This window comes from Apis cerana, linkage group LG4 (genome assembly GCF_029169275.1).
Source record: "Apis cerana isolate GH-2021 linkage group LG4, AcerK_1.0, whole genome shotgun sequence".
Taxonomy (NCBI): Eukaryota; Metazoa; Arthropoda; class Insecta; order Hymenoptera; family Apidae; genus Apis; species Apis cerana.
The window spans coordinates 11,946,782-11,968,585 of NC_083855.1; the positions used below are offsets into that span (position 1 = coordinate 11,946,782).

Here is a 21,804-nt window from a genome sequence, read left to right on the forward strand (position 1 = left end):
GCGGTCGGTGTAGGAGTGCCGCCGGACATGACGGAACATTGACGGATGAATAGAAATACACGTGTGGGTCGAAAGCTTCCTTCCTTGATCCAAAAGCACAAAATTCTGAAATTTATGAGATAAAACGAATCGATGGACCATTAGCGGATATAAGCTTCAAAAGCATTTATAATTAACTTTGTTCTATAAAAATTCTATAAAACTAAACATTTTTATGAAACAATTAAGAAACAATTTATTAAATATATTTATTATTTTATATAGAAGATATAAAGAATTAATAAAGGAGTCAAAATTAAATAGGTTTAAGATCAATGACATTTAATTTAATTAAATTTTTTTATCCTTCTATTAGAGATTCACCTAAAAGGCTTCATAGAAGACTTTTCATACCAGCAAACACATATTATAAAAATAGATAGAATACTTTATATAAAATATAAAGTAAATATAAAATATAAATAATTTTTGTTATTTGTTATTTGTTATTATAAATGTTTATTTATATTATATTACAAAAAAACATTTAAATTTCAATATGGAATACTTTCTATATTATGTAAATCTTCAATTATTTCCTCGGTGTAATCATTTTCTATTTCCAATTCTTCTTCTTCTTTTTCGTTATTCACGAGATTGAACAGAGGTATTGGTTTCATTTTCCTGACTGCCATTTCAATTTTTTGAACTACGACGACTTCTCCGATTTTGGAAATAAAATTTGTCACTCTACAATCACCTATGGTACCTATTCTACCAGTTCTACCGCATCTAAATTAAATATATAATATTTATTTATAAATATAGAAAATCTAAATTGAAATAAATTAAATAAATTGAATACCTATGAATATAACTGGCTGTGTCTAATGGAAAGTCATAATTTAAAATATGATTAACCATCATTGTATTTAAACCTCGGGAACCTCCGTTTGTCATAGATAATACCATAGTTTTACCACTTATAAATTCTCCATATTTTCCTTGTCGTACAGATAATGGCATATCGCCATTCAAATTTGTAACTTTAATACCACAATCTTTTAAAAAAGAAGAAAGCCAAAAAGAAGTACTATTTTGATTACAAAATACAATTACACGTTGATTATTTAACACTTTAGGTTTTATATATTTCAAAAGTTCCACAGGTTTTTCACTCGGTATTAATCTTATAAATTTTTGTGGAACCAATATTTTATGTAATTTTTCTGTTGTTACATGTTTTATTGAATCTGGCTACAAATAAAATTATTTATTGTTTTTTAAAATTATTTTTAAAATCACTTAAATTCTATCACTTACATTTACAATTCCACTCAATACATTCTTCATCCGTGAAGGAATTGTTGCAGAAGTTAAAATGAGTTGAGCTGAATCGGTGAATTCATCCTTTGTTGTATGACAATATCCAACCTGTATTTATTAAAACTTCATAAAATTTATTTTATTTATCAAACATTTTTCTTTTTTTTTTTTTTCTACATACAAATATTCTTTTCATAAATACTCTTAATTTCTCCTCAAATGAATGATGAAACAAGGAATCTGCTTCATCTAAGACAACAAATTTTATAGATTTCAGACTATATACACCAAATGTTGTCAATTTACTAATAACTCCAAAACTACAAACAAGAACATCAACTTGACCCACAGGAGGATTCAATATTATTTTTTTTGTTCTGCCACCAGTGATTATTTTTATTTTAATATCAAGATTTTTAGATATCTTAATTAATTCCAACTAAAAAAAGGAATAGAATGCTTTGTAAATATTATAATATAAATGAAAGTTTTAGATTTATATTACTAATATTAATAATATAATATACTAACTGCAATTTGAACTGTTAATTCTCTTGAAGGAGTTATAATTAAACCAAATGGAGCATTTATATTACTTTGCATATTTTGTTTCCACATTAAAATTTTAGTTACCAATGGCAAAAGATAAGTTAATGTTTTCCCACATCCTGTTTCTGCTGCTAATAATACGTTATATCCTTGAAGGATTTTTGGTATTCCTAATTTCTGAATTTCCAAAGGTTTATATATATCTAAATTTTCTAAATTATTACATACAGAATTATTTATATTAAGCTCCTCAAATGCTTCAAAATCAATTTTATTTATCTTTGTCTTATCCTGTAAAAATAATTGTAATAATGAAACATGTATTATAAAATATATATGCATATATATATATATATATAAAAATAAATAAAAATTATTATACATTGTGATAAGGATATATAAAAAAGTGATCATTTTTGGATTTTCTATTCTTCCATCCATGACTAGCTAATATTAATTTCTTTTTATTATGTGTATCATCTGTATAAAAATCATATAATTTTTTTTTGGAAAGTATTATCGGTATTCTTTTTTTTTGATTTCTTACTTCATTATCAATTATTTCATTTTCTTTTTGACGTCTTTTAACTATCGCTCTTGCCTAAATTGAAATTTATATAAAGTTAAACTTATATATAACTCAAAATACAAAATATATCATATAAAAAAAATCAAATATTAAATATGTAATTACATAGTGCCTTCTAAAATTGACAAATGATATATTAATAGTTTTACAATCAATATGATAAAATCGAGATAACATTTTATATAATCTTTATAAAAAAAATATAATTTTTACATTATATTAATTGTTTAAACATAAACACTAATAGTACTATAACATGTATTACCATAGAAAAAATAATATATAGATGAAATAGCAATACTAAAAAAAAAATAATATATAGATGAAATATTTAATTACAGAATTAAATCAAATTTAAACTTTTTAAAATAATTTGAAATTAATTTTATTAAAATATTCCTGCTTTTTTAATAATAATGAACAATTTAGTATAATTATAATAAAAATAAAATTTTATAGTTAATTTATATCAGTATTTCATCTAGTGATAAATAAAAGAAATTAATTAGTTAATAAATTTAACAATTTATATATTTCAATTTTTAAAAACTCAAATTAATGTTTAAACAATAAGAAATAATTTGAAATTATTATGTTCAAATATTTTGTCTAGTTATAACTAATAATTATAATTAACTTTAAAATATTATATAATTTTTATTTATGTTTAATTTAAATGAGAAAAGATATTTCAAAAAAATTAATTTTTAATTATTTCTTAGAATTTATATATAATAATAAATCAATTTAATTAAAAAATTCAGGCTTAAAATTAAGAAATATGAAATTTTTCAATCTTTCTATTTAATAATTTTATTACTAGATCTCACTCATTTATTACTAGATGATTATAATGTTCCTAGTAGAGTGTCTGATATAGTGTTTTTTATGTTATGAAATATATTTACAATTTCATTGACTAGTTTGAAAACAAATCTGTGTTGCTATTGTATTGCATCATTACATGTCACTTCGTTATTTGATCTGTTACGTTGGTCTTGTACGTCTTGATCTTTCATATCTGTCTGTATTCAGTACATATTGATAAAGTTCTATTTTATTAGAAATTTGCAATATACGTACAAGACAGATATATTAAAATCACTATATTAGTTATATTTGTTGCAAATAAATTTATATTTGATTTACATTAAATTAGGCGGTTTCATTTTACTTGTCTTTTAATATTATTGAAGTATTTACATATATTTAAAGCTGCTGAAGTATTTTGCATATATAATAAATTTATTTTTTGTTTTTTTAATGGGAATATTAACATAGATAAATATTATATTTAATTATAGTCGTTCTAATAAATTTATAAGTGAATTATTGCAACGATCATATTTCGAGTGTTTCATTAAATCACGATTTACGAAAATTCAATTTGTGATAAAATTATCGTGTTTTATTTTCATAGTGATAAGTTTATTGTTTCCTGTATTTGAAATGGCCTGGTTTGCGAGATTTAATGGAAGAACTAATCAAGATCTTGTAGAATATCTTAGGAGTAAGCATATAAATACAGTATAATTATTATAAATTGTTTATTTATATATTTTTTAAATTATATTTATTATGATTTTATAAATAATAATATTATAAATAATTAAATTATAATAATATTATAAATAAATCAATGTTTTGAATTTAGCATCAAGAATAATTAAAACTGAGAGAGTTTATGAAGCAATGTCTGCTGTAGATAGGGGACATTATGTTCGTTCTGGATATGCATATTTTGATGCTCCACAACAGATTGGTTATGGTGCAACTATAAGTGCTCCTCATATGGTATATACCTTTTGAATTTATATTACATTTATATATTTATATTATATTATATTAAAATAAAATATATTAATAAAATTTATAAATTAAAATTGTTTAGCATGCATATGCATTGGAAATACTTGAAGAAAAATTATTCAATGGTGCAAGAGCATTAGATGTTGGTTCTGGTTCTGGATATTTAACAGCATGTATGGCATTGATGACAGGATCAAATGGATTAGTTGTAGGAATTGAACATATTCCTGAACTAAACCTATTTGCTATTGAAAACATTAAGAAGGATAATCCAGAACTTATTGAATATGGTCGTGTTCAATTTGTTGGTAATTATTTTTAAAATTTTTTGGAAATATATAGATTTATATCCTTTATATAAAAGATATGTAACATTTTAGATGGAGATGGAAGATTGGGATACCCACAACAAGCACCATATGATGCTATTCATGTAGGAGCTGCTGCTAAAGAATTGCCACATGCAGTAAGAAAAAATTTAAATATTTAATGTGAATTATAAAAATTCAACTTGTACTTATTAAAATATTTTATATAGTTAATTGATCAATTAGCTCTTGGAGGACGTATGGTATTACCAGTAGGTTCAGGAATATCAGATCAAATGTTAATACAGGTTGACAAAACACATGATGGGAGCATTACACAAAAGCCTCTTACAGGTGTAGCTTTTGTTCCACTAACTAATAGAAATAATCAATATTATATTTCATGAAATAGATGTGTGCTCCAATAAGTGAGTAATTTTTTTCTGAATTAAATTTAAAATAGTAATTAAAATTTATAGTTTTAGTTATATTTATTCTAATATATGCACAAAATGACAAATTATATTAAACAAAATTTAAATTATATTTATTATGTGTATAAATAAAATTCAAATTGTATATGATATAATCTTAATGATACAAAATACTATAAAATATATGTAATATATTCTGTGTCAATATATCTGACATGGACATTAATAAGATTTTCTCTTTAATGAAATCTTTTATTTATTTAAAAAGTTTTAGTTAGTTTATAATAACAGTTAGTTTATAATTGAATTTAATTACATTTCTTTTTTATTACAGCTAAATATAAATTTATGTGTATATATATATATATATATATATATATATATATATATATATATATATATACACATATATTATACTATAGTTTTAGTTTTGACAGTAATTAAAATATTTATTATAATTTATTTTTTAAAAATATAATATTTAAGTAATACATAATACATAATTGGTTGTGATTTTTCAATAATATTAAATCTTTAATATTAATATATATTTTAGATATTCTATTACATATAATTATATTCATTTTATATATCAAATATTTTATGTAATCATGGAATGGTCAAAGATATTGATCATAGATATTTTCAAAGAAATAATTAAAAATTTACTGTAATATATTAAATGTTATATTCATTTTTGTCATCAAATTTTGTTATGAAATATAAAATAATTATAAAATAAATTTATTTAATATGATGTGATATTATGTTCTGTGGTCCTATTTCATTTTAAATGTATAAAGGGCAGTGAAAATTTTTTTAAATTATAATTAAATTGCTTTAACCATGAATAGACTGAATGCAGAACCTGATATTAATCCTATGCCAAGAAAAGCTCCCATCATAGCAGATGCAATTTCTTTCTCTTGAGAATCTACAACTCTATTTAAAAATATTTAGTATAAAATTAATAATTTATTGAGTTAATATGTAACATTATATGTATTCTATACATAACTTACGTAGGAGTTAAAATAAGTGTTAAATTACATAAATAGCCATTACTGATGGCAAATGCAATAGTTATTAAAATATAATAAATATCATTATGAATATAAACAGAGAGATGATGTCGAGGCTGTGCATTACAAAACATAAAAGCTGGTATGAAGGCAATTCTTATCAAACTTAAAAGTACAACTTGCCATGGTTTGTTTTTTGGCTAAAAAATTGTTTTGTATGCATTTAAATATTATTCTAATAAAAGAAAATTATTATTTTTAATATTTTATACAAACCCATTGAAAAATGCCTGATAATATTCTTCCAGTATAATCACCACAACTAAAAATGAGATAGGTCACCACAGGCACAAAATAGATATCTATAAAAAATATAAGAATCATATAAATTATATATTTATATGATTTTATATAAAATTCAATTATAAAACTTACCATTCCATATATAACCTTTTCCTTTATACTGACTTTCTATTAATACAGTAAGTGCTGGATATACGGAAAGAGATATAAAAAATACTAAAAGTACACTAATACCATAATGCCAAATTCTTTTTATAATACGCTTATAAGATACTGCAGTACCATGTGGAAAAGTTACTTCTCCAGTTATTGAAAAATCTGCTTCTACATTTTCGGGTAATTTTTCTATCATATGATGCTTAAAAAATGTCTATTATAAAATATAAATAATATCTATGTAATTTAATTTGCTCTCTTTAATATACAATGTATTATATATTTATATTTGCATTATTATCATAAGCTACTTATAAAACATATGTATGTAATGATGAATATCATTAATATATATTTATATTAGAATGCTAAATTACTTACTGCTTTTTCTAGAACTATGTATGCAATCAAAGATAAAAATAATATAACATCTCCAATAATAAAATAAACTAGACCTGAAAGAACAGGACTAGCACCAATCCAAAGAGAACATATTTCTGCCATAGCAGTAATAATCCCACCAAGAGCTTGTCCACTTGACATAGCTGTTATATATTTTGAAGAAAAACGTCCAACAATACCCATTAAACTTCCTCCAAAAATTGCACTTGCAGCTATAAATATATATTTAATTTTATCATTTTATCAAATTTTATCAAATTATTCAATAATATTTTAAATTCAAAATATATATATATATATACCATTTACACATGCTACTGTAGTCAAAGTAACTATTAAAAAAATTCCCTGCCCTAAAAATAAAGTTTATATTTTACTTTATTCTGAAATATCTAATTTTATATCAAATATTTTTTGTTTTGAAAACTTACATTTATCTGTATTTATTTTAACAAATATTGTTGTTAAAATAAAAAATAATAATATTGTACATTGAGAGCCCACCATTCTTATTCTTAAAGAAATTCTGTTATTTTAATATTTCTTATGTAGTTTAAAATTTCTTTTTATTTATATATATTATTATATTATTAATTCTTTCTTATTCCATAATTAATATTATAGAATTTACTTACCTTTTATTAATAAATGCATTTATAATTAAAAAAAACGTATTTGGTACTGCACTTGCTACACTTAAATATGATGTAAAACTAGCTTGAAGATCAGTTCTTTTTTCTAAGTTTTGTATATGAGTATAATTAATATTTTTAGAAGAATTTTCATGTATTTCTCGAAATTTATACATCCAATAATCATCAGCTGTGATGAAAAAACTCCAAGGAATTAATGTATTTATACCAAGTACATAAAAAACAATGTATGCAAGATTATATCTAAAAAAAACAAAAGAAAATAATTGTTAAAATTATATAAATTTAAAATGAAATTGTAATAAAATACACATACACATACGCGCGCGCGCACACACATACGTATATACATATAAAATATATTCACAATAATATTATAAAAGTTATTACTTGTCATAAGGTTCATATTGCTTAAAAAATGGTTTTTCATCTGGAATAGAAATATTTGGATCATCAGCTTCAGTTTCTAAGTCATCTTCAAATTCACTATCTGATGCATTTCCTAATAAAGGTCTTCTATTGATAGAATATGACATATTGAAGCTAAATATATAAAAAAATTAATTATTACACAAGGAATGTAAAAAAATTTGTTATAAAATTGCATAATTATAAAATTAATTGAACATTATACAAATTTATATTTTATACTTACAATATGTTATATACAAAGTTGTCACAAATTTTTTTCTTGATAATTCATTTAAAATGTAGAATATTTATTTATATTTTGTTGTATAATACATATAAAAATTTTCGAAAAACCTTCGAAAACCATGTTTAATGAACCACGTCTATCAAATGATTGATAGTACTTTCAGTATCTTATTGTTTTAAAATCTCGAAACATTATGTATATAATATACATATATATCATTTTCGACCACCTGTGACTAAATACAGATATAACTAAATACCATAGTATTAATCTTAATATTGTATTAATCTTAATACTTTTCTTTTCATTACATGTTTACATCTATAAAAACAAAAACAGCTGATGCAGTATATAAAGTATTGATACTTGACGTATATTGTTAAACTATGCAATACATCATATAAAAATAAAATATAAATATGTTTGTATATATATAATATTATATATACATATAAAAACTAGAAAATTTTAAGTTTCATAATGTTTTTTTTATTAATAAAACTCATCTTTACATTGCACATAATAAATACTAATTTAACATCAAATATCACACATATTTATGTTTGATGATCATTTCAATACATGTCATTCTTATACTCTATAGATCGCACCATTGATTAGACAAAAAGAAGAGGTTCAAGTGCAATGTTATTCGAGTTTGCATACTGACGCGATGTAAAGATACTTATACGGAAAAGTATATGTCAGTAGTTTTTATTTTTATTATATATCTAAAAGATCATATTCTACGACTAATATTGGACAGATTTATTTGTAAATGTATATTTAGTTAAAGTAATGAATAATGAATATATTTATCATATTTCAACTTGTAAATCTTAACGTGATATGAACGTGTGATATAGTAGATTACAAAAATGTATTGTGCATTAGGAAGATGGTAAACAAATATACATTGTAAAATTTTCAAAATATAATTAAATTATATCATTTTTTATGATTTAAAACAATTTAATAATTGTTTTCTTACAGTTTTTGCAGAAAAAATGCAGTAAGAGCTTTAAGTACAGGTGAAATATCCACTGCACTCCGACCTTTTTATTTTACTGTTCATCCTGATCTTTTTGGACAATATCCTACACAAAGAGTAAATATATTTTTTAATTATGATAACATAAACAATTTATAACTAAATTTTCAAAGTATAAATAATTTAAAAAAGTAATTTAAATCGATTACGCGACCGCAACGTAGTTTATCGTTTGATTGTAATTGAGATTATTTATAGAACAAAGGAAGTGCAATAATTATTGCATATATGTGTATGCATATAATGTTTATATATAAATAAATATATTACACTATGAAAAAGTTTACAATTTTTATTAGTTAGAAAATAAAAATATATATATTAAATGTAATAAATAATAAAAATATATTGAATATATATATATATATATATATATATATATTAAATTTATTTTTTTTTATTAATATATAGCGTATATATATATATATATATATATATATATGTCAAATATAATAAATAATAAAAATGTATTAAATATATATATATATTAAATTTAATTTTTTTTATTTTTAATGTTTCAGACAGTAAATGAAAATTCTTTAAAACAGTTAAGTTCTATTATAGAAAGTTTACAACAGCAAAGACCAATAAGACCTACTACTTTACCATTCTACTTACGTTCAAAAAATGAAGAAGAACTTAAAGCTGGAAAATTTACTTTAGTACAGATACAATTAAAAGAAAAGGATATACGACAAACTATACTCTCTATTTTAAAAACATGTGATTTGCCAACAACATTTGTAGATCAAATTGAAGAACAAAAACCAACTGATAGTACAAAATATAAATCAAAATTCTGGCAAAGAAAAGGAGTTGGAGAAGATATAGATTTTTCAGAACTAGAAGATAATCCTATTTATGCATCTATTTTAATGAAAAGAAAAATTAATTCAGAACCTGATACTCTTAAGTAAGATTTTTATATTTTAATTTTTTATTTTAAATAATTAAATAATGAGTAATTTAAATATAATTTCATAGAGCATATTTAGATAAACACATTAATGAAGTACATGTAAAATTAGAAGCATGTAGGCCAATAAGAGAGGAAGTACAAAAATTAGAAAAGATATTATGCTCTGAATTAGGTTTAAAAAATATCATATGGGATTGTGGTTGGAATATAGCTCATTACAGAGGATGTTTATTAGCTTTTAAAGCATTATCTGAACATCATCCTAAATCAATGGAAGTACTCAAAAATAGGACACTTGTTTTTGCCAATGATACAGGTATTAGTGTAGAAGGAAATGTTATGTTAAATTCAGGTGAAGTTAGGCACAATTGGCTTGATGTAAGAATACATTATTAAACTTATGTATGTTTATATAATATAAACTCTATTAAATGAATATTTATTACAGTTAATTAAAAATATTCAAAAATACGATGTAGTATTATTGAGATTACCAGCTTTTGAGAAGGCAGTTTCACAAGTGCTTCTTAACATTAAAGTGGGTCGACGGTGCGTAATACAACATATTAATTGAGTGACGGTAAGGCTCAGGGTACTCTATATGTGCAGGAAATTCATGCCGAAAGTAATGGTTAGCCAGTATGAACAACAACTACAACAACTTATCACTACTCTCTCAGATTATCGAGGTCGACGAAATTATCCAAAAGTGTGGCCAACCGATTTGTCAACGTATGAAATTGTAATTGAGACGTTAGTATTAAGTAACTATTATATATATATTTGACATATATATATATATATATATTTTTTTTTTAGTTCATTTGTAAGTATAAAATAAATTTAATTAATTTATTTGTAAGTACGATATATAAATTTATATATGTATATATTTATATATATATATAAAATATGTATATAATAATAAAATGAATTTTATTTAATTTCAGTGAAGCAGGTCCTTTAATGCTCTCTCCTACTGGACAATTTATTGTTCCATCTTCTTGCCCAAGTTTTCTCTTAGTAAATTTTATTACTGATAATTTAGAAGAAGCTACTAAAAGATTACATCATTATAACAAGTGAGATCATTTTTTTAAACTAATTTAAAAAATTTATTTTTTCTTATTTCAAATAATTCTCTTTTATAGCATAAAATATGTAGAACGTGAACTTCATAATAAAGTTGTCCAGGAATTGGGTTTGACTATTCTAAATAAGGATGATAGTATCACTCCTGATTTGATGATACAATGTTGTGAACGTTTATTATTACATAAAAATACTTTGGCTCCTTTGCTAAAAGATGTTATGTTATGGGTGACACATTATTACTCAATTATGAGTGATGGTGTATTATGTATACCATGGGATTGGAAACTTTGAATTACAATGTAAAATATTTTTAAATATTTTCTTTGCAGTTCTTTATCTTTATATCAATTCATAGAATTGTGTTACGAAATTATATGAATGAATTATATGAAATTATATTATGATTAATTAATAATGATTATTAGATATAATTTTGTTATATATATGATAACAAAATTATAAATATACATAAGGTAAAAAATTAATTTAGAAAACTGCATAAAGCAAATAATTTTTATTATGCTTTATAAAATGCAGTTAGTACTATGAATTTCTTTATAATTTATATGTAATTTGCATGTTGAATATAATTATTATTGTTATTATTGTATTTTAACAAAAAATGTGAAAAAAATTTTTTGTAAAATCATATAATATAAATAACGCATATAGAAAAATAAAAAAATTATAAAATTTTTAAATTAATGTCATAATTTATTGAAATACCAATCATTAAAAAAAATCGTGTTGTATATGCGTATATGTTGTATATGCGCGTGCGTACATGCGTGTATGGAATTATGAAATTTTAAAGTTGATAAAATATATAAAATTTAGATTTATTTAAAATTTAATAATTAATAATCTATATATTTAATCTGAATATCTAGTCACTAATATAATCACATAATAAATTTTATTAATAATGGTGGGGCGAAACCGTTAGTTGCCTTGCTGTTTTTTAGCATGATGGCCGTCATGTTAAGAGATACGTCAAATTTGTATTTCTTAAGATAATTTCGGACGTATGCATATCGTATTTTTCAATTTTGTGATAATAATTAAAAATTATTTTTGATTACTTAATGTATACACAAACGATAAAAATGCCGGTCCAGAAAGATTCAAATATCGTGAAAATTGCTGTTGAAATGACAGAACAAGTACCACAACTTATTGAATTTAATCAAAAACATCCTCTTACTGGGATTATTCAAGTATTTGTTCATTTTATATATAATATTATATCGATTTTTTTTTAAATTAAAATAATTTATGAAACGAAAATAATACAAATATCTATTTCTTATTAGGAATTGTGCAATGGATGGGGACTTTCTGATCCTGAATCATATTCATTACAATTTTCGGAAAGTAATAATCAAAATTATATTACAGAAAAAAATCGTAATGAAGTAAAAAATGGTAGTATTTTAAGATTAGAATTTTCACCTTCTAAAACAGCTTGTGATATCTTAACAAAACTTAATAATGGAAGTATGGAAGAAAAAACTGTTGCTTTGCAAAAATTAAGCACTCTTAGCACAGATATGACATTTGCATTAGAATTTATTAATAAGCAAGGATTAGCTTTGATTATATCGCAGGTATTTATCATTTTTTCTTTCATTTAATTATATTGTTTATATTTGATTATAATTTATATAAATAGGAGAGTTATTATTTTTTTATAGGTAGAAGGTGAAAAATATAAGGGGAATGCTCTTGCATATTCACTTCAATCATTTGTTGAATTAATGGATCATGGAATTGTTTCATGGGATATATTAGAGACACCTTTTATTAATAAAGTAGCAAGCTATGTGAATAATCAAGCTGTAACTCAAGATACTAATATTATTGAAGCTTCACTTAGTATTCTTGAAAATATAGTATTAAATTCCTCAGGAAAATATGGACAAGTTGAAAAAGAAGTGACTTTTCCTAATTTAGTGATGCATTTACAAAGTGCACGTCCCCAAATACAACAAAATGCTATAGCTTTAATAAATGCCTTATTTCTTAAGGCAGATTTATCTAAACGTAAAGCTGTTGCTGCAACTCTTCAGTCTAAACAAATTAGAAATGTGTTTTTAACAAATATTATACAATCTACTGGTCAGGTATAAAACATTGAATCTTTTATTTACTTATATATTTAATCATTATTATAAATTTATCATTGAAATAAATTCTAATATAGGTTGGTGCAGAAATGGCACATCAACTTTATGTATTACAAACACTTATGTTAAGTTTATTGGAACAACGTATGATAACAAAAATGGATCCACAGGATCAAGATGCACATGATAAAATAAAAGAACTTCGAAGAATTGCTTTTGATACTGAAGGAGCCATAGGTGGAGATGTTATTGCTAGAAAACAAGGTCTTTTTGCTAAAGACTATAAAAAATTAGGTTTTAAATATGATATTAATCCTGCTCTTGATTTTACTGAAACTCCTCCTGGCATGCTTGCTCTAGATTGTATGGTTTATTTTGCACGTAATCATACTGAAAGTTATACTAAAGTTGTTTTAGAAAATTCTTGCAGAGCAGATGAACATGAATGTCCTTTTGGTAGAACAAGTGTAGAACTTGTTAAATTACTTTGTGAAGTAAGTGAATATATAAAATTTAAAACATGGATAGTTCAAATAATTAGAAGTTTCTATTGAATTTAATTAGGTTTTACGTATTGGAGAAGCACCTAGTGAACAAGGACAATCATATCACCCTATGTTTTTCACACATGATCATCCATTTGAGGAATTTTATTGTGTGTGCATAGTTCTTTTAAATAAGACTTGGAAAGAAATGAGGGCTACTACTGAAGATTTCATAAAAGTATTTTCTGTTGTAAGAGAACAAATTACTAGAGCTCTTCAATGTAAACCTACAGGATTGGATAAATTCAAAAATAAATTACAACAATTAACATATTCAACTATTACTAATTTATGGCAACAAGAAAGGACGAGTAGAGAAGAATGGGAAAGTCATGCAAGACCGATAGTTGAACTTAGAGAACAAATTACACCTGAAATTTTAGAATTAATTCAACAACAACGTTTAGGATTTTTAGTAGAAGGCACTAGATTTATGAAATATAGTGCTAGAGGACAGGTATTTATTATTTAATAAAATAATATAATTAAATCAGATAATTTTCAGAATTATATGTTTATAATAAATATATTTATATGTAAATAGAGAATTAAGGATAAGTTCTGGTATGTTCGACTTTCACCAAATCACAAAGTATTTCATTATGGTGATTGTGATGAAAAATCAGTACCAACAATTGATGAACTTCCTACAAAATTAGCTGTTGTTGAAATTCGTGCTTTACTGACTGGCAGAGATTGTCCTCATATGAAAGATTTACAAAGACGGAAAACTACACATCAATTAGCATTTTCTTTAATTTTAGATTCTGTAGAAGTTTCAAGTTTAGATTTTGTAGCTCCGGATGAACAAGTTTTTGATTATTGGACTGATGGCATTAATGCTTTGCTTGGTATTGAAATAGTGTTATTCATGACTTGAATTATCTTTTTTCCATTTAAAATTAAATTTAAAAATTCATATCTTATATCTTTACAGGTAATAGAATGACTAGTAAAGAAGCGGAAAATGATCTTGAAACTTTATTATCCATGGATATAAAATTGAGACTTTTAGATACAGAAGGGATTGATATTCCTCAAGATCCACCTGCTGTTCCTGATCCTCCACCAAACTATGATTTTTGTTATGAATTAAAATAAGAATTTTGTTTTGTATTTATTAATTGTTATAGCCACTTGACATAAGATATATTAATAAGATAATGTTTAGACATTTATTAAAACTAAATTTTATACTAAATAACTTATAATTTTTATATAAATAATTTAAAAAATTTTTTTAATAATATTATAATATAATATTTTTAATTATATACATAACTTTTTAATTTTTAATTATATGGATTAAAAAATATTGATATTTCAATTAAATGCAAAATTATAGTATATTTTACCAAAGATATATTTTATATAATTTTTAATATAATTTGCATATATATCAATTTATAATTATTTGACGTATTAATAATGTATATTACTGATATTATCATCATATTTCTGATATATTGAATATTTTTTTTATTTAATAATAATACAAATCATAAAATTAAAATTATATATGATTTTATTAGTAATTTTTTTAATAATATTATTGTAATCATAATAGAAATGTTTTAAATAGAATAAAAATATAAAAATATATATTCTTAAAAATAAGTTATTTATTAAATCGTGTTTTATTTAATATTATAAATAAAAAGTTATAAGTATTAAAAATGAAGATTACATGTTATGTATATATGATATAATATTAAGTGCTTAATTATTAATATTTTTTTTCTTATAATGTTATTAAAAAATACTAATTACAATTTTATTATTTTTTATATGATATCTTTATATAATATTATTTTTTACATAATATCTTCTGAAAGTATTTGATAATTTTGAGGGTCATTTGTTTGATGATTTGGAGGGCATAAAAAAAATTCGATAAAATTAAGAACGGGACCTCTGCTAAAAGGATTTAAATATCTTCCTTTTTTGTCCTTTAAATATGAATATCGTTTGTAATTAAACATTTCATTTGTAGTTAAATTCATACATGCATGCAAAACCTGTAGATTAAAAAGATTATTATAAAAAGTTGATTAAATATAACATATTACAGCAGAACAAATTTTTATATTTACTGAAGTACAAGTCAAAATCCATCCAAGTCCACAGAATACTAATGCTTCTAATACACCTAATACATATAATAATTGGATTCCTTCAATTGCCATACAATAACAAGCAAAATAAATAGTAAATGAACAGTTTATTGCTACACACATAACAAAAAGAAAGAACCACATTCTGAAATAATAATTGATTAATAATTATAATTAAAAAATATTGAATTATATTTATAATTAAATATAAATTGTTAAAATTTACCTGTTTCTTAAACCTACACAATTATATATAAATGGACAGTGATGATCAAAATATGTAACACATCTATTACAAATTCTGCAATGCTTAGCTCTTAAAGGTCTAAAACATCTACAACTATGGCATAAACGAGATAATACTACATTCCTTTTTTTCCATTTATCAAAATATGGAATCTGAAAATAAAAATTGTTTCGTAAAATGATATGCAATATTTTTTTAATAATATATGAAATTATAAAATACTTGTTTAATTGCTCTATAGTAGGTTTCACTATTTTGTGGTACATATCCAGGATCTCTTCTGTTTGCTACAATCCATGAAATCCACATAACAATATTCCAATAAATAAAACAATAATGACTACCGCGTAAAAGATTCCATGTTAATGGTATACATTTTAATAAATACATTGGATATCCCCATAAAAGAACAGATATCATAAATAATAGTATAGGTCCCTTACTGTTTCCAGCTCCACCAAACAATAATGCCCTTAAAAAAGAGAAAAATATAAATTTTTAATTGATAAGATATTTTGTAAAATATTTTTTACAAAAGATAAAATATAAACCAAAGTTCATTAATAGGTGGAATCCATCTAGCTCGTCGCTTTTGCTCAGCCTGTAATATTCTTACAATCTCAGAATGTCTGTGACTTTTTGCCAACTGTAATGGTGTTTTACCATTTTTGTCACGAGGTTCTAGTTCAATCTTACTTTTTTCACATAATATTTTAACACAACTAACATTTCTAGAAAGACATGCTAAATGAAGTGGAGTAGATCCAAAATAATCTGGTTTTTGTAAATCTACCCCACTATACATAAGTAATCTTATTAATTCTGCATGACCTTTGTATGCAGCCCAATGAAGAGCAGTATCTCCATTTATATCTGTTAAATGTCCTAATGCTCCAGATCCTAACAAAAATGCTGCTGTTGCAAATTTTCCAAACATACAAGCAGTCATGAGAGGTGTTAAACCTTTAAAATCTGCTGCATTAACAGCAACTCCTGCCTAAAAATAAATAAAAATAATTTATATCTTTATTATTTATTAATTTATTTATTAAAATTAATAACAAGTTATGAAATTAATAACAAGTATATGAAATCAATTATTAATTAAAATACCTTTAATAATAGTTGAACTATTGCACTATGACCTTTTCGACAAGCCCAATGTATTGGTCTTGGTCCTTGAGTTCCAAGACAAGAAAGATCTACTGGTCCATTTCGTTCTATTAAATATCTCATTACCTATAATATAATAATAAATATAGATAAATAAATTATTATTATTTATAAGAAAGAAACTTATCAATAGAATTATTTCATTAAAAAAAAACTAACTTCAATATTTCCATCTAGGGCAGCCCAATGAGCAGGAGTATATCCCCATTCATCTCTTGCACTTAATACACTTAAACCATTTTTTTCTACTAATTCATCAACTACTCCAATTTCACTAAAAAAAAAAAATATTTTAATTATTTTAATTGTTTTTGAATTCGTCCATATATTAATTTATTATATTTTCATGATAAAAATTATATTTATAAAAATAATATAAAATGAGTACCCGGATCTAAGAAGTTCGAAAATTTGTTTTGTTTCATCAGAGGGTGTTTGACCTGGAGCTGTTTCATCTGTATAAATATTATCGTCGGGACCATTTCTCGGTCGTAATTGTTTAGACGATGCATGATTTTGATGAGTAGTATTAGAAATTGGAGTATTGGGTAGATGCCCGACCATGTCGGGATCGGGACTTAATTCCCATACGGATCTCGCTGCACCAGGCCCTGTTACAGGGCTCACAGGATATACCTAAAATTAATTATACCTAAGATTATTTCATATATTAATATCATATATTAATATTAATATTAATATTTGTTATAAATAAAATTTTTTAGATATCAAACATTTTTAATTCATAATTTAAATTGAAAAATTTTTTTGAATTTAAATTAAAATATTTGATACTTAAATAATAAAATATGTTTAAATTTTGAAATTAAATTCTTTTAATAAAGATTAACTAACAAAATGATTAGCTATATATTTTTATAATATTAACATAGTAATATATATATTTTTATATAACAAAGATTTTTATCTTGGCTTACTTTGCAAAGCGTTGCGAGTTCCGAATTTGTACGCTCGTGATCGGAAGGTGTTCTAAAAGATATGCTCTGTATAGAAGTTATCCCACCTTCCGGAACGGTTAGTCACAAGGAAATATTTGGTCCAACCATGTTTTTTAATTTTCTTTTTATTGCACACCTTTTCCTTCAATGTGATAAATTTTAAAATAATACTTTCTTAATAAAATAGTGAATCATGTTACAAACAGCAATATCTGCATTTCTAAATGAAACTATTCTAATACGATTTGCGCATTCAAATCAATACTATGAGTGAATAAACGCCTGCGTACTAATGTAAGGCGCGAAACTAATATCACAAATAAGATTCTGAGTAGATTTAATATTTATTTTCTTTTTTCTTTTATTCTTAAAAATTACAAGATTTTATTCTAAAAAATTCATTCTAAAACCAAAAATACAATATTTATATTTTCTATATTAAAAATAACATTGTAGTTTTAAAAAAGAGATAATGAAAGTTTATTTAATTGATATTCCATATTTCATTTGTAATACATGTCAAGACCAAATATGGATAAGAAAAGAAAATAGTGAAAGAAGGACAGAGATGGAATAAAAAATTGGGGAATTAATGCCATCTTCAGAATGTTGCATGAAACACAAGTTAAATAGTAGGAGAAGGATAGAATACGAATTGATCATCAGCGTCATCTCTGTGTCAATACCAAAAACATTTTTTTAAAAGCACTCAAAAAATAGCGCTAATCCTCAATTCTTACTCTATCTTATCTTGCTTTAAAGAAATGTCTTCAATATTATAAAGATTAAATTTTTATAATAATGTTTTTTTGATAAATATTGTTAAGTATTGGATAATAAATATAAATAATTAAATGATGACAAATTTTCCTTTTTTTAAGATTAAAAGAAAGAAAATAAATGTTGTTTTTATGTTAAATATGTTGTTATAACGAGTTATAACTAGATGGCGTGAGATAAATTGTTTTTGATACACAAAGTATGGTCGTGTGATATTCTGTAATTTTGTTGTAATGATTAAAATATTAAAATATTGTTAAAATATTGTTAAATTTTATATATTAATTTAATATGGCTCCTACTATTCAAACTAATGGTAATGCAGCTGAACGGGATAAACGAACAGCTAGACCAGCAGAAAAAAGGTAAAAATTCATTATAACCTATAGTTTTTATTGTAATAATATTCTATTATTTTTATTTCAGATCTGAATTAATATGTAGAGTTAAATATTGCAATACATTACCTGATATACCATTTGATCCTAAGTTTATTACATATCCTTTTGAATCTACTCGGTAAGATTATATATTAATATGATTATATGTTTAAATGTTAATAATAATATATATATTTAAATAATATTCATAGGTTTATTCAATATAATCCAACTTCACTGGAACGTAATTATAAATATGAAGTATTGACAGAACATGATTTAGGTGTAGAAATTGATCTTATAAACAAAGATACATATGCTGGAGATGTAAATTCTCAATTAGATCCTGCTGATGAAAAACTTTTAGAAGAAGATGTTCTTACTCCACAAGATTCAAAAAGATCAAGACATCATGCCAGAAGTGTATCTTGGCTCAGACGTACTGAATATATTTCTACAGAACAAACTAGATTTCAACCACAAACTGTCGATAAAGTTGAAGCTAAAGTTGGTTATAGTATTAAGAAAAATTTAAAAGTAAGTTTTTTTAAATATTTTTATAGTTTTTTTATTTTATATTAAAATTTTGCACATATATTATATTATTGCATACATATAAAATTTTATTTTATGATTATATAGGAAGAAACATTATATATGGATCGTGAAAGTCAAATAAAAGCTATAGAAAAAACATTTGAGGATAATAAAAAGCCAATTGAAAGGCATTATAGTAAACCAAATGTAGTACCTGTAGAAATTTTACCAGTATTTCCAGATTTTAAGGTATTTTAAATATTTTTATATGATACAAATATATTAATTTTATACTTTATATTTTTTATTATTTTTTTTCAGCTTTGGAAATATCCTTGTGCTCAAGTCATATTTGATTCAGATCCAGCTCCAACTGGACGTTCTGTACCAGCTCAAATTGAAGAAATGTCACAAGCTATGATCCGGTAAATTTATTACTTAGATATAATTTATAATTTTTTAATTTATAATATATAATATATTATAATAAATATATTATTTTAGTGGTGTTATGGATGAAAGTGGAGAACAATTTGTAGCATATTTCTTACCTTTGGAAGAAACATTAGAAAAACGTAGGAGAGATTTTACAGCAGGTATTGATTATGCAGATGATGAAGAATATGAATATAAAATGGCAAGAGAATATAATTGGAATGTTAAGAGTAAAGCTTCCAAAGGATATGAAGAAAATTATTTTCTTGTCATAAGACAAGATGGAGTATGTTCTATATTTAACTTTTAATATGTAACATAAAATATGATAGATATTTTTATTGATATTTTATTGATATTTATATTACAGGTATATTATAATGAATTGGAAACGCGAGTACGACTTAGTAAACGTCGACAAAAAGTTGGACAACAACCAAATAACACAAGGTTAATAGTAAGACATCGACCACTTAATGCTAATGAATTTAAAATGCAAAGATATAGAGAAAAACAACTAGAACCACCAGGAGAAGAAGATGAAGATGAAGAAGAAGAGGAGGAGGAAGAAGAAGAAGAAGAACCTCAACAAGAAACTGAAAAAGCAGAAGAAGAAAGAGGTTTGTGATATTATATATAAAATTTTATTAATTATACATATTTTATATATTTTTAAAATATAATTTTATAATTTATTTTTTTCTTAGAAGTATCTGAAAATGAAGCTGAATCCAGAGCATCGTCAAGAGCATCTTCTCGCGCATCTAGTAGAAAATCTCGTTCTCGTTCAAAATCTGGTTCTAGATCAAAATCTCGTTCTATATCACGATCAAAATCAAGATCTGCTTCTCGTTCACGTTCTGAATCTCAATCACCTTCCAGATCGCATAGCAAATCAAGGTCAAGATCTGGTACTCCTCAATCCAGAAATTCTTCCAAATCAAGGTCACGATCAAAATCAGCTTCAAGATCTCGTTCTGGATCTCCAGTTAAATCTCGATCTGGATCTCCATCAAGTTCAAAATCTAGATCCAAGTCAAGATCTCCTTCACGATCAAGATCAGCCAGTGCCAGTGGTAGTGAATCTGGTAGTGGCAGTGCTAGTGAATCTGGCAGTGGTAGTGGAGAAAGTGGTTCTGAGAGTGAATAAATAATAAAAAAACTTTCGACCATTATATATATACTGATTGTCCTAAATGTAAAGTACAATACAATGAAAAATTTTTAATAATAAAAAATATTCGATAAAGAAATT

At 23.7% G+C, this 21,804-nt stretch overlaps 7 protein-coding genes across 15 annotated transcripts; 4 read left to right on the top strand and 3 right to left on the bottom strand.

Moving 5' to 3' along the window:
* Positions 1 to 465: 465 nt before the first annotated feature.
* On the bottom strand, positions 466 to 2,724 carry LOC107993920 (probable ATP-dependent RNA helicase DDX28). Of its 2 annotated transcripts, none has more exons than XM_028664869.2 (7): positions 2,549 to 2,724; positions 2,237 to 2,455; positions 1,837 to 2,145; positions 1,487 to 1,744; positions 1,303 to 1,413; positions 845 to 1,236; positions 466 to 771 (listed from the first exon to the last, which is right to left on the bottom strand). In XM_028664869.2, exons 1-7 carry the CDS (start codon positions 2,618 to 2,620, stop codon positions 534 to 536), a joined length of 1,599 nt encoding a protein of 532 aa, XP_028520670.2. In that variant the 5' UTR covers positions 2,621 to 2,724; the 3' UTR covers positions 466 to 533. The 2 variants fall into 2 exon arrangements, with proteins under 2 accessions (XP_028520670.2, XP_016906085.3); XM_017050596.3 differs by having other exon boundaries at positions 1,508 to 1,744; positions 2,549 to 2,720.
* Positions 2,725 to 3,305: 581 nt separating this feature from the next.
* On the top strand, positions 3,306 to 5,242 carry LOC107993919 (protein-L-isoaspartate(D-aspartate) O-methyltransferase). Of its 3 annotated transcripts, none has more exons than XM_017050593.3 (6): positions 3,306 to 3,443; positions 3,864 to 3,953; positions 4,098 to 4,237; positions 4,335 to 4,560; positions 4,633 to 4,718; positions 4,791 to 5,242. In XM_017050593.3, the coding sequence occupies exons 2-6, from the start codon at positions 3,893 to 3,895 to the stop codon at positions 4,965 to 4,967; spliced, it is 690 nt and encodes a 229-aa protein (XP_016906082.2). In that variant the 5' UTR covers positions 3,306 to 3,443; positions 3,864 to 3,892; the 3' UTR covers positions 4,968 to 5,242. The 3 variants fall into 3 exon arrangements, with proteins under 3 accessions (XP_016906082.2, XP_016906081.1, XP_016906084.1); XM_017050592.3 differs by having other exon boundaries at positions 3,393 to 3,477; XM_017050595.3 differs by having other exon boundaries at positions 3,400 to 3,466.
* Positions 5,243 to 5,434: 192 nt separating this feature from the next.
* LOC107999082 (equilibrative nucleoside transporter 3) lies at positions 5,435 to 9,323 on the bottom strand. Of its 2 annotated transcripts, none has more exons than XM_062074294.1 (11): positions 9,180 to 9,323; positions 8,186 to 8,423; positions 7,921 to 8,073; positions 7,513 to 7,773; positions 7,309 to 7,403; positions 7,180 to 7,230; positions 6,857 to 7,089; positions 6,452 to 6,689; positions 6,293 to 6,378; positions 6,017 to 6,216; positions 5,435 to 5,936 (listed from the first exon to the last, which is right to left on the bottom strand). In XM_062074294.1, the coding sequence occupies exons 3-11, from the start codon at positions 8,064 to 8,066 to the stop codon at positions 5,825 to 5,827; spliced, it is 1,422 nt and encodes a 473-aa protein (XP_061930278.1). In that variant the 5' UTR covers positions 8,067 to 8,073; positions 8,186 to 8,423; positions 9,180 to 9,323; the 3' UTR covers positions 5,435 to 5,824. The 2 variants fall into 2 exon arrangements, with proteins under 2 accessions (XP_061930278.1, XP_016914238.1); XM_017058749.3 differs by having other exon boundaries at positions 5,659 to 5,936; positions 7,309 to 7,391.
* LOC107999081 (T-cell activation inhibitor, mitochondrial) lies at positions 8,450 to 11,954 on the top strand. Of its 4 annotated transcripts, none has more exons than XM_017058744.3 (8): positions 8,450 to 9,106; positions 9,182 to 9,296; positions 9,761 to 10,152; positions 10,224 to 10,536; positions 10,607 to 10,707; positions 10,750 to 10,911; positions 11,109 to 11,240; positions 11,310 to 11,954. In XM_017058744.3, exons 1-8 carry the CDS (start codon positions 9,087 to 9,089, stop codon positions 11,542 to 11,544), a joined length of 1,470 nt encoding a protein of 489 aa, XP_016914233.1. In that variant the 5' UTR covers positions 8,450 to 9,086; the 3' UTR covers positions 11,545 to 11,954. The 4 variants fall into 4 exon arrangements, with proteins under 4 accessions (XP_016914233.1, XP_061930277.1, XP_016914232.1 ...); XM_062074293.1 differs by having other exon boundaries at positions 8,452 to 9,106; positions 10,768 to 10,911; XM_017058743.3 differs by having other exon boundaries at positions 8,452 to 9,089.
* Positions 11,955 to 12,002: 48 nt separating this feature from the next.
* On the top strand, positions 12,003 to 15,541 carry LOC107999083 (engulfment and cell motility protein 1). The gene is made up of 7 exons (XM_017058750.3): positions 12,003 to 12,470; positions 12,567 to 12,860; positions 12,948 to 13,376; positions 13,457 to 13,873; positions 13,944 to 14,381; positions 14,469 to 14,775; positions 14,862 to 15,541. The coding sequence occupies exons 1-7, from the start codon at positions 12,339 to 12,341 to the stop codon at positions 15,023 to 15,025; spliced, it is 2,181 nt and encodes a 726-aa protein (XP_016914239.1). The 5' UTR covers positions 12,003 to 12,338; the 3' UTR covers positions 15,026 to 15,541.
* LOC107993945 (uncharacterized) lies at positions 15,525 to 18,727 on the bottom strand. Its single transcript, XM_017050633.3, has 9 exons — positions 18,397 to 18,727; positions 17,847 to 18,094; positions 17,618 to 17,732; positions 17,399 to 17,524; positions 16,837 to 17,282; positions 16,508 to 16,757; positions 16,265 to 16,437; positions 16,018 to 16,183; positions 15,525 to 15,942 (listed from the first exon to the last, which is right to left on the bottom strand). The coding sequence occupies exons 2-9, from the start codon at positions 18,020 to 18,022 to the stop codon at positions 15,739 to 15,741; spliced, it is 1,656 nt and encodes a 551-aa protein (XP_016906122.2). The 5' UTR covers positions 18,023 to 18,094; positions 18,397 to 18,727; the 3' UTR covers positions 15,525 to 15,738.
* A 627-nt stretch (positions 18,728 to 19,354) lies between these two features.
* Positions 19,355 to 21,802, top strand: LOC107993943 (RNA polymerase II-associated factor 1 homolog). 2 transcript variants are annotated; one of them, XM_017050631.3, is made up of 8 exons: positions 19,355 to 19,562; positions 19,624 to 19,716; positions 19,790 to 20,114; positions 20,220 to 20,363; positions 20,436 to 20,539; positions 20,619 to 20,835; positions 20,920 to 21,169; positions 21,260 to 21,802. In XM_017050631.3, the coding sequence occupies exons 1-8, from the start codon at positions 19,489 to 19,491 to the stop codon at positions 21,697 to 21,699; spliced, it is 1,647 nt and encodes a 548-aa protein (XP_016906120.1). In that variant the 5' UTR covers positions 19,355 to 19,488; the 3' UTR covers positions 21,700 to 21,802. The 2 variants fall into 2 exon arrangements, with proteins under 2 accessions (XP_016906120.1, XP_016906119.1); XM_017050630.3 differs by having other exon boundaries at positions 19,359 to 19,562; positions 21,257 to 21,802.
* Positions 21,803 to 21,804: the final 2 nt, after the last annotated feature.